Genomic DNA, 12,781 nt, shown 5'->3' with positions numbered 1-12,781 from the left:
CCCTGTGTTCCCCAACAGCTAAAGATCACAAGGTGAAGGTTTCCAAATAGATCACAGAGTCAAGGTCTCTAAGAGGTTCATGTGAAACATACCTTACTGAGTTTAAGATGAAGGGAAGCCCCCAACTCATTCTATGAGACCAGTATTACCCTGATATCAAAACCAGACCAAGATACAACAAGAAAACTACAGACCAATATTTCTTATGAACACAGTTGCAAATGTTCTAAACAAAATGCTAGAAAACCAAATCCAGCAGCATATAAAAAGGTTTGTGTACCATGGACAAGTAGGATTAGTTCAGAAATGCAAGGTTGGTTCAATACACTAAAATCCATCAACATAATACACCCTATTAATAGAATAAAGGACAAAAACAACATGATCATCTTAATGGATGCAGAAGAAGCATTTGACAAAATATAATACCTTTTCTTGATAAAAAACACTCTACAAATGAGGAATAGAAGGAAATTTCCTCAACCTGAAGCATCTATGAAAAACCCACAGCTAACATCATGCTAATGGTAACTGAATGCTTACTTCCTAAAATCAGGAATAAGACAAAGATGTCTGTTCTTACCACTTCTATTCTATATTGTACTAGCGGTGCCAGGGCACTTAGGCAAGAAAAATAAATAGAAAGAATCCAGAGTAGAAAGAAAGAAGTAAAACTATTTCTATATATAGATGCATGATCTTGTATATAGAAAATCCTAAGGGATAAAAAAAAAAAAAAGAACTAATAAATTAGTTCATAAAAGCTGCAAGATACAAGATCAATATACAAAAATTAATTGTATATCTAAAGACTAGCAATGAACAACCCAAAAATGAAGTTTAGAAAACAATTATGTTTATAATAGCATCAAAAAGAATAAAATACTTAGGAAAATATATAATCAAAGAAGTCAAGACTTGTACACTGAAATCCTTAAAACATCAATGAAAAAATTAAAGACCTAACTAAATAAATGGAAAGACATCCCATGTTCATGGATTGGAAACCTTTACATTGTTAAAACAGCAATATCTCCCAAATTGATCTACAGATTCAACATAATCCCTAAATTACGCAGCTGCCTGTTTTGTAGAAATTGATGTTGATCCTAAAATTCATATGGAACTGCAAGGAACCCAAAATAGCCAAAATGATCTTGAAAAAGCACAAAGTTGGAGGACTCAAACATCCCAAAATCAAAACTTAACTACAAAACTATAGTAATCAAGACAGTATGGTACTGGCATAAGGATAGACATATAGATCAAGGGAATGAAACTGAGAGTCCAGAAATAAAGTCTTATATTTACAGTCAATTATGTCTCGATAAGGGTACTAAGATCATTCAGAGGAAATAATAGTCTTTTCAACAACTAGTGCTTGGATAACTGGATATTCACATGCCAAATAATGAAGCTGAACTCCTACAATGCACTATATGCAAAAAAAATGGATCAAAGATCTAAATATAAGAGCTAAAACTATAAGACACAAAAGAAAACAGTTGTAAATCTTCATGACTTGGACTAGGCAATGGTTTCTTAGATATGATACCAAGAGCACAAGCAACAAAAGAAAAAAAACAGATAATCTGGACATCACCGAAATTAAAAACTTTTGTGCTTCAAATGACACCATCAAGAAAGTGAAAATAACATCTAAAGAATGGGAGAAAATACTTGCAAATAATTTATCTGGTAAGAGACTTGTATCCAGAATAAAGAACTCAATAATAAAAAGACAACCCAATTTAAAAAAATGGGCGAAGGATCTGAATAGACATTTCTCCAAAGATGAACAAATGGCCCAAAAGCACATGAAACGATGCTCAACATCATTAGTCATCGGGGGAATGCAAATCAAAACCATGAGATGTCACTTCACTCCCACTGGGATGGCTAGAATAAAAAAGTCAGCTAAGTGTTGGCTAAGATGTAGAGAAATTGGAACTTTCACATCCTGCTGGTGGGAATGTAAAATAGTGCAGCCACTTTGGAAAATAGTTTGGCAGTTCCTTGAAAGGATTAGGCATATGACCCAGCAATTCCACTCCTATTTACATAACCAAAAGAATTGAAAACTTACGTCCACAAAAAACATGTACACAAATGTTCATAATAGTAGTATTTATAATAGCCAAAAAGCAGAAACACAAATATCCATCAAATGAATGAACAAAAATATGACATATCACTATAAGGAAATATTATTCAGCCATAAAAAGAAATGTAGTACTGATATATGCTACAACATGGATGGACCGTGAAAACATTGTTCTAAGTAAAAAAAGCCAGACATAAATGGCCACATATTGTATGATTCCATTGATGTCTCAAATAGGCAAATCGATAGAAAGTAGATTAGTAGTTGCCAGGGGCTTGGGGCGTGTGCGGAGCAGAGAAGGAATAGTCACTCCTAACGGATACAGGATTTTTTTTTTTGTAGTGATACAAAGGCTCTGGAATTATATAATGGTAACGGTTACACAATTTTGTGAATATTCTAAAAGTCACTAATTTTAAATGGGTGAATTTTATGTTAACTATATCTTAAATTATGTCTATACATCTTAATTAAAAAAACAAAGATGAGGGAAAGCACCCCTCCTCCATGTGAGGTGGATGAGGAATGGTCAACTCCTGCAAAAGAAATGCTCACTTCAAACATTCTCAACCTCTTAATGGACTCGCTCTTCTTATTTAACTGGCAAATGCTGAGAGAAGCCACCTCGCAGTCTCCCAGGATGTCTTGCAACATGTCTAGCATCTGTATCTCAACTTCATTGAATTCTGACAACCAGCAGTGAGGTAGGCTTGGATATGGTAATCCAAGCTGAGGGATAGGGAGGACCAGAAATGAGACCCAGAATCATCTGACTCTGAAGGCTGCACCCTCAACCACTGTGCACTATTTACTAGACACATGCCCATCCCATTTTCTATGGTTTCCTGGAGACTGCATGGTAGCTAGGATAATTATTCATGTCCTGTTCAGCTGAACCTAAGAATCCTGATTTGAGGGTCGATTTGTAGCAACGGTTATGAGGATCTGGCAAAATAGGCAATCATTGTGGTGTTTTATTTGGTATAAAAAAATCAGAGTATTTGGCAAAGAATTGCTCGATAGATGTGAGGGGTTGACAACAGTGGGATGGTGTTAAGACACCTGCCCCCATCTCCACTGGGAGAGGAGTGTGCCCAGATGGTGGCTGCACAGAGACTCCTGGTTGCCAGAGCACATTCAGAGAGCAGGGCTGAAATCACACAAAAATCTTGCTCTCAAGGACTTTGTCCTTTTCATCCTTCCCCTTCTTACAAATCTACTTTTCCACATTTCCACTCGAAATGCCAGAACCAGTGGTTCCAGGGGAGCCACTTCCTCAAGGAGCAAGTCCTTTAGCCACTATTCAAAAATTTGAAAATACGAACTTTTCTTGGGGAGAAGGGGAGACAAGGAGACAGAGGCCATCGTTAGTGGAAAAAAAAAAAATAGGAAGCTTAATTGAACATTCTACTTCATGTTGAGTCATTTTCAATCATTCATCAAGTGGTCACTCTGACAAGCTAGTGGAGAGATGGGGCTAAACCTTTAACAAAGTCGTGCAGCTACATGGGAGAGGCACAAAGATAAAAAAACACAATCTTCCATGAATATGCTCACATTCTAGGTAATGGTTATGAAAAAATAAAAAATGCCAGGGACTCCTCACTGTTCGAACAAGAAACGTGCCCCACAGTGCTGTGCTACCATGTGGGTCGCTATGCGATTACAGAGGCACTTTGGGCAGTGATGAAGTCAGTGAGGTGCTTTTTGAAATTTGATCTTGAAGGGTATTTGAGAAACATGAAATAATTAAGCATGACATGTGAAGAGGCTGGGTGAGGATGTAGGGAGAAGTGCCTGGAACAGACGGCAAAATTGGAAAAGTAGAAAGGCCCCACTCTATGGAGGGCTTTGGATGCTAGGCTTGGAGATTTATTCAAAAGGGAACAAGTTTTGAGGCAGATAAATCAGCAAAACAGTATTTTAGCAAAATGAAAAAAAAAAACTAGAAGAGGAGGCTAGAGTCACAGAGATGATAACTTAAGAGGCTACTAAGAGCATCCAGCGAGCCAGAGGATCAGGGCCTGAAAAGAAGTATGAGAGGAGTGATTGGAGACATTTGAGGGGCAAAAATTGATAAAAGCTGTGACACCTGAGGGATGAGGGATTTCGTTGACTGGGTTGAAAGCGATGCTTTTAAGAAGCAACAAAAAATGGTACAGATTTAAGATGAAGGGTTTTGTTCTTAGTTGTACTGACTTTGAGGTACCAGAAAGATATCCTAGTCATAGAGTCTGAGCAGAATATATGGAGTTGGAGAAGAATCTTCAGGAGTGGATGAGGTTGACCAGAGAGAACTGAGCAACTACACACAAGAACTTTAAGCAGAATTAGAGTAGTATCCATCCAAGATCCAGAATAGTATCCATCCAACCCAAAAAGGGAGCATCAGCCAAACTAAGTCCAGGGTGTTGTCAAGGTTGAAGAGTTCTTACTGGCAATTAGGATATGTATCCTTCAGGAGAGCATTTTCAGTGGCATAGCAATAGATCAACAGCATTTCTCAGAGTGAGAAATCTGCATCAAAATCTCTTTTCATTGGTTGTTAACAAATGCCAACACACTGGATTTGAACAGGGAAGAGGGAAAAGCCTTGGGACTCTGCACTTGTAACACTCTCTACTTTCCCCAGGAATTTGGGTAAAAGATAAGGGAGCAAGTGGAAGCTATTTTTGAATTCTTTGGTGGTTCAGGGAAGGGGTGGGAAGGGGAGAGATGGTCCATAAGGCTGGTGGAAGATCAAAAAAATATATTTTAGGTAAGCAGGTAAGGAGACCAAGACTACAGATGAAGTAGCCTTGGGAAGACACTCCTTCCTCTGACAGTTTGTATGAAATTTTTGAGAAAACCTCAAAGGGGGCCTGGAATCCCAGCACAGTTGTGTTTTTATGGCAATAGGGAATGATGTTGCCAGGTTAAAACCATTTATCCTTTCTGTGCCAAGGGAGGAATGAATAACAGTAAGAAGTTATGTTTAAAGTCTCATTTTCAAGCTTCTTTTTGATATGTATATACCTACATAGGTATGTATCCTAAAATAAAGCTAGGGAGGTTGTAATTGAATTTTACCACACGATTAACCACAACTCAGGAAAGTAGTATATAGGGTCAGGAAATCCAACTCATTTGCTGAAGCTGCCAGGATCCAGAAAAGTTTGGCTGCAGGCTGCGTTTTTATGTTGTATGTTTCCAATTTTCTATAATAATAAAATATAAAAGAAAGCTTATATTTTATTTGAAAAGCCAATTAGTTTAGTTTATGATTCATTTTTTTTGGCCAGAACTTCCTGGAGATTGTGAGCTTATTCAGAGAAAACCAAAATATGTTAAGAGAGTACCCGGGCAAAAAAGTACTTTTATAACATGACATTTGGGGTAGAGGGAGCAGCCACTATAGTCAAAATTTTTATTGTTTTCCCTTAATATTGTTCAGTGACATTCTAGCAAATAGTAGTGAAAAGGAGGCAATGATAAGAGAAGTTGTAACATGCCCAGGATAATTAATTACTAAGCAAGTGAGAACAGCTAGTCTGAACAACCAATGACTTTTTCTCTTAAAATATTTTTAAGGGTAGGTTTATTTTCAACTTTGTTAAAAGTCTATTTGATGTGAATTCTATGTCTGATAACCTACACTCAATTACCATTCAAAAACTTCATACAGATGTTATTACAACTGTAGAACTTCAATACTGTAGTGATAATAAAACTTGAGAACTGAAGAGCACAAATTTCTTCATGAATTTATTATATAAAATGCCCCCAGAATATTTGATTTCTCTTCTCACTTTCATTATAAACAAGAAGCACATAGATGAGAGGCCCTTTAACATGACTGTAGTAGCATGAGGGTCCCTTGCATCAAGGTAGTGTACATACCTTAACAGTGTTCTAAAGGCTGGCCCAGAAAAAACCCATGTTACCTTATTACAGTATGGAAAGCATTGTCTTCTTTTTCCACTAAATTATGGTGAAATATGTCACTGTTTTATTTAGCATTATGGTACATAACAATTCTGTCTCAGTTACTAAAAGAATTAAAATAATCCTGAAAGACATCTTTTCCCCCTCCAATGATTTGAAAGCTGTATTATTGTTCCTGCCAATTTCAAACAAATCATCAGGTTGATCTGTCATAGTCAGTTAAAACAATCATCAAGACACAAGCTCAGCACATTAGCTGTAGCTTGTAGTAAAAGGATATATCAATATGTCTCTCCTTAATTAAAAATACATAATCCTTTTATTTTATATTGCAATAAAAGAAATTAACATCACAGACACAGAAGACTAGAAAGGGGAAACTACTTACTTCTGAATGTCCAGTAATTTAAACCTATTTGTACTTTTCCATAGTACATGAAAGTAATATTTAACACTTACTTTTTGAAATAAAATTTTATCCTTGGGGATATATAATGTAAATAGGACTTAAGAGTAATAGTTCCATTCATTTCTAGGTCTGCTTACTGTATGATTAAGTAAAACAAGGCACAGTAGCCATTTTTCCACTATGTTGCAACACTGATCATGTGCCTTGATAAAATGGCAGATTACACAAGATGATGGCAACATGAAGGGAAGACTTTGGATTGTCTATTTAAAATGTAGGTAATAAGTAATTAATAAAAAACTTATTTTAAGTGCACTTTCACATGCTTTGTGTTTATAATAAACAACAAACTTCTTAACTTTCTTGCAACAGGCTTGACTACCATTTCTTTTGGCCAAATGCACTTTTCCCCAGTAAACTTAAAACAACAACAACAACAAAAAAATTCCTGTCCTTTCATATACTAAGAAAGAGGATTGGCTACTGAAACAGTTCATTGCAAGACACATGAAGACGACATACTGTGGCATGAGTTTTTGTTTTTAATCTGTTGTGCTGTTTACTAAAGGAAAGTTCTGAGGGCTGCAGTTAAACATTCCACATTCTCCCTTCCATCTTTATTGATTTCAAGATTTTGCACAGAAAACTCTTTGGGGACTAGAACAGCAGCAATTGCATCACACTGTTTTCAAGACTTCAAGTTTCAAAAGCAAATCGTTTTAAAAAAGATACAGTTCCTGATTTGAGTTAGATACAGGGACAAAAAATAGCACATACTTGAAGGTTACATGGTCTACAAATGGTGGCAATATTTTCCTTGGGAGAGTAGTTTTGTTGGTATATATTTTTTTAAATACTCAAAAAGGCTCAACCTCAAGCAGTAATAAACACAAGCAAAAGTGATTTAACCCTTAAAATAAATATTCAGAAAAACCTCTCTGTACATACAAGTGAAAGAATAAGTAACACTTTCACGCAAAAAAAATAATAATAATAATAAAGGATTTGTTCATATAAGTAGCTGAAATCTGCTGTTCCAGCCCACATATCCCCAATAAAGAAGGGAGGCACAGACATGGGTGACTACTGTGGTTCACTATCTTACAGCCTTTTTGTACTGGGACACTATCACCACCAATTTTATCGCTCTTGTTATATTTATTAAAATTTTAAATTTTCTTTTCCTTTTTTTTTCTTTTTTTTTCCTTTTTTCCTTTTTTTTTTTTTTTTCCTTTTGTTTTTTTACAGCATGCCAAATCCTTTGGCATAAGTGATGGCCTTCAACAATCTCTCTTTAAGTTTTTCTTTGCTTGAATATTCCGGAAGTAAAAGGACATTAAAGCAAGTATGAGATGTAGGTAACCTAAATAGAGAGAGAGAGGGAAAAAATAGGAAAATAAGTCATGGGAAATATGCTCAGTATTAAATGATCCTACTTTTAGATGGTATATATAGATGATATAGCTTGCAATGCAGACTACACATTAATGCAAGTCAAACTTTTTGTTTCTGCCATGCAACAAGCAAGTATCAGTTTGTCTTTGTTATAAGTTATTCAATGCTAATGATGATGATGATGATTGATGATAACATACTGCATCCACTGAGTTATTACTACATACCAGATATTGTTTTAGGTACTTAACCCTTAGAGTTCATTTAACTAAACCTTCTTAGAATAAACCTACAGAGTGGGTATCAGTATCCCCATTATAGAGTTGCAGTCACTGAGAAGTTAAATACCTTACTCTAAGGTGGAAATATTTAATCCTGGTTTTCAAGATTTCAAAGTGTGTACTCCTTAATCTTATTAGAAATATTCCTGGCAATATGACTATGTAAATGATTTCACAGATATAAATAAATTTACATTAATACATTATATGTCAAATAATGTAGAATACTAACAGAAATGTTTCTATGCATTTAAATCAATAAATACAGGCACACCTCAGAGATTATTGCAGGTTTGGTTCCAGACCACCACAATAAAGTGACCATTGCAATAATGCGAGTCACACAAATTTTTTGGTTTCCCAGTGCATAAAAAGTTGTTTATACTATACTGTAGTCTATAAAGCGTGCACTAGCATTATGTCTAAAAAAACAATGTACATACCTTGATTAAAAATTACTTTATTGCTGGGGCTGGCCCGGCGGCACAAGCGGTTAAGTGCATGCGCTCCGCTGTGGCGGCCTGGGGTTCCCCGGTTTGGATCCCGGGCACGCACCGATGCACCACTTGTCAAGTCATGCTGTGGCAGCGTCCCATATAAAGTTGAGGAAGATGAGCATGGATGTTAGCCCAGGGCCACTCTTCCTCAGCAAAAAGAGGAGGATTGGCAGATGTTAGCTCAGGGCCAATCTTCCTCACAAACAAACAAAAAAAAAACTTTATTGCTAAAAAACGCTAGCCATCATCCGAGCCTTTAGCAAGTTGTAATCTTTTTGCTGGAAGGTCTTGCCTTCAATTTGTAAAAGAACGCAGTATGTGCAGAGAGCAATAAAACGAGGTATGCCTGTATGCTACTGCTCATGTATGGTCCCTACTCATCAAACATGTTAATTTATACAATAGAGACAGAACAAAATTAGTCAAGATTATGAAATTGGGGATTCTAGCATAATCTAGTGCTGAACAGACAAGCTCCTGAGCCTTAATTTAACTACTCTAAATAGATTACATAATATGGCTTTCAATTAAAAAATTCTGAACCAAAAACTGAATGAATCAGACCAATTTGCAAAATTCCAAATCAAGTAAGCCCTATAATAATTTTTAAGTAGGCCAGTGTTTAAAAAATTTCCTCAAACAATATTAGCAAAATATTCTCTGAAATAATGTGTCATGTGATTTGGAGATTTCTATATAAATTGTAAAAGTGCTCAGAAGCTAATCGACAGTTCACATGTGTGTGATGTGGAATGCAAGGTTTTTGCTATGTAGTCACAATTTAATAATTACCTTTCTGTGTCTGGGCCATTTTTGGCTATAATCATCTTTAATTTTCCTAGTCCACCCACAGGTGCTCTGTCTGTGCCCGTTGTAAACTGCAAGAAGAGTCTTTTCTGCTCATCTGTAAACGAATGAACGATTTCCCAGAACTCTCTAATGAGAAAAAATATAATACTGATTTTAGTTTGGCATTCGTTACAACTAGCCCTAATATAAGTTTATGATTTGTATTACAACCATATTAGGAGACAACTTGGAAGTTAGTATCAGGAACCTTCAAGATTCATTCCTGGCGATCTAGGAATTCCACTTATGCAAATTTATCTTAAGGAAACAGTTTTAAAAACATATAAGTTTATGTTCATCACTGCATTATTTATAAAAGCAAAAACTAGTAAACCTAAGTATCCAACAATAGGAAATAATTATGTAAACTACGGCATATTCACAATACATACTCAGTAACAAACAAAAGACAAAATCCAAAACCCAAATCCCATGAATTGAAAATGACTGAAAGGAAATACTCTGAAAAATTAACTCCAGATGTTTTCGGGTATATATGTTTTATTCATCCGTCTTTCCTTATTCTCTTAGTCTATGCATACCTTATTAACTTTGGGGGAAAAGGTGACACAGATTAAGGAGAAAAGAAAAACAAACCAACGAACAAACAAAAATACAACCTACGCATCTAATAATAGTAATACAGAAGTATACAATTTTTACATAAACTAGAAGACTTTTATCAATAGTGTGTGCTATGCAAGGGAGAATGGAGGATTATTATGATATTTCAGCCATATGCAGTTATTTTAGAGGATGATTTAATCCCTACAATTCCTAAAACCTATGTGATAAAAGTCATGTTATAATGATGCTTGTTCTAGTCACTCTAAAAACAAAATGTAAGCTCCTTAAGAACAATCTTGGCATGCTTGTTTGGATAATCAGGTACCCATAAATTTAACATATAGACTAATTCTCTGCTAAAAAATTTCAATATTTTAGAAAAAATAAGAACATGTTTAATTGGTGAAAGAATGCATTTTAATTATTTATTTGAAAAGTTCTTAACAGAATCTTGTCAGAGAACATCACACTTCCCACATCCATAATTACAATGCTAGCTTTTGATATTCTAGTAGTCCAGTATATACAATTTCAGTTACCAAAATGCTGGCATTTTTGTTGGTACAATGCCATTATTTCTGACACAGGTTAGCAGCTTTATTAGACTTCTTGGCTCTCTCCAGTGTCTTGCTACTTCCCTTCCCTGACACTCTAACATCCACCCCACCCCTCAGTTTCTGCAAACTTGCCACTCACCTAGAAGAAACAATAAAGAAATACAACAACAGGAAATTGGGCATTGAACTTGCAGATGCATCTCTCAGGAAGGAAAGAAATCACAGAGTTTAGGTCATTCCTTTTGGCTAGCTGGGAAGAAAAAACAAGTCGGCTATAGCCCAGAGCCCTCTGTTAGGGCAGAACAGCTGCCCTACAATGGGTGGTAATCAAGCCTCCTCACACTGCAGGAGTGCTCCAAAGCCTAACTGAACCAGCCACATCTGAAGAGAAAGATGAAGGGTGCCCTGGAGTGTAGGAGACAGACCCTGAAGGAAGTAGCAGACCAGCAGTGGTCACCTTGACCAGTCTGGCTATATTATTTAGGAGCTGTTTCTTTGGTTCTCTTTAAAAAATTAGAACTTAAAATACTGAGGTTACTATCAGTTCATATAATGAAAACATTTACTGAACAAAATTCTTCTCTTCCTCTAAGTGTTATGTTCTATATTAAAATTCTGAATTAAGAATGCAACTATTTAGGAAATCAAAAATAAAAAAAAGAAACTTCTCTGTTTCAACATAATAGTAGCTGTATGGATCACATCCCATTCACATCTCCTAAAACCTATCCCTATCAATAAGGAGAGAAAATTCAATAAAAATACCCATAACCTATGCCTAGATTAAACTAGGAAAATAGAGCAGCAAACTCCAAGTGACATGTAAAAATGAAGCATGAACAACGGAGCCGACACTCGCAGAGCCCAGCAGGACTATGTGGAAGAGCAGGGTGTGCAGAATAACACGGGCTAGGGTTCACCCCAGAAGGCAGAGCCGCACCCCAAGAGTGGACTACTAAGGGCAGGTAAGGGCACTGGCAACAGGTGGCTAAAAGGAAGGGACTTGGAAAGTACCTGGGACCAGAAATGGCAGTCTCAGGAAGGCACCTGCCTGGAAGAGATGGAGGGCACGTTGGGAGGCAGTGGTGTCCCTTGAAAGTAGCTTCTGGCTATAAAGGGATGGAAGCAGCTGATGAAAAAGGCCCTAATTAAACAAGATGGAACTGAAGAATCAGAAGGCGCTGGACCACATAACCATATTTATCAAAGAAACTGCCACTTTCACAGCAACAAAAGACCTTCTATTGAGAGACCACTAAAGCCTGGACCCAAACTCTCCCCACTCTCCCATGAGATCTACTAATAGCAGGTCCAGAAAAATCTAACATACAGAAAGATAAATGAGAAAAACAGAATTCCAAAATCCAAATAAAGACATTATGAAACAAGTCCAGCAAATAAATAAGAAGCAAAACTTTCTGGCAGAATAAAGTACACACCAGAAATTCAGTTGTGAAGAATGGGAAATCTGTGACAACCACATTCTAACATGAAGGGAAAATCCAACAACAGATGGGAACAAACACCATTAATCAGAAATACAAAACTCAGAGAGAGATGTACAAATCTGAAATAGAAATGAGAATACATAAAAATACTCAAATACACAAAATAAACTGGGAAATAAAGACTAATTTATAAGGTGTCCAAAGAAGCAGCAAAATGACCATAATTTCTTCTCGGGACACAGAGATCAGACACAAAAAAGCAAGAAAATGAATTTAAAAAAGAAAAATCTACAGAAATACACACCAAAGCAGAATAAAGGAAAAGATCAATATTTAACTATATAAACATAAAAGCTTTCACTTGGCCAAAAAATCGTGCAAGCAAAGTCAAAAGACAAATGACAAACTAGGAAAAAATATTTGCAAATTTACCAAAGTTAAAGTGTGTATCTCCCTAACACACAGTTCCTAAAAATGAAGAAAATGACCAATAACTAGGCAGCAAAATGAACAAGACTATAAAAAATAGAAATAGCTCTTAAGTTCAAGAAAAGATGGCCACCCTCATTCATAATGAGGAAAACATAAATTATAACTACACTTAAATACCATTTCTCATCTAGCAGATAGGTAAACATCCTAGTTTAACAACACTCGGAATTTGGAAAATTGTAGGAAAAGAGATACTCTTATATACTGCTACAATTATCTCAAAATAAAAAGTTTAATTTAAAAAAAGTGTTAAAGAGG

At 36.0% G+C, this 12,781-nt stretch overlaps 1 protein-coding gene across 4 annotated transcripts in view; it reads right to left on the bottom strand.

Annotated features, from left to right (window-relative positions):
• UBE3A (ubiquitin protein ligase E3A) overlaps nucleotides 1–12,781 on the bottom strand; it is a 155,087-nt gene that overhangs the window by 59,131 nt on the left and 83,175 nt on the right. For 3 of the 4 annotated variants that reach the window (XM_014781030.2, XM_004421913.3, XM_087428806.1), the window contains 2 exons: nucleotides 9,403–9,546; nucleotides 6,329–7,800 (listed from right to left, as the gene is read on the bottom strand). The exons of the other annotated variant lie outside the window; for it this stretch is intronic. In XM_014781030.2, coding sequence (XP_014636516.1) covers nucleotides 7,680–7,800; nucleotides 9,403–9,546 — 265 coding nt within the window. In that variant the 3' untranslated portion in view covers nucleotides 6,329–7,679. Of the gene's footprint in view, nucleotides 1–6,328; nucleotides 7,801–9,402; nucleotides 9,547–12,781 lie in introns of those variants that run through there. 4 annotated transcript variants of the gene reach the window in all.

The sequence above is a fragment of the Ceratotherium simum genome, chromosome 3 (assembly GCF_057802395.1).
Source record: "Ceratotherium simum simum isolate JZ-2026a chromosome 3, ASM5780239v1, whole genome shotgun sequence".
Taxonomy (NCBI): Eukaryota; Metazoa; Chordata; class Mammalia; order Perissodactyla; family Rhinocerotidae; genus Ceratotherium; species Ceratotherium simum.
This window is presented reverse-complemented; position numbering and strand designations above follow the sequence as displayed.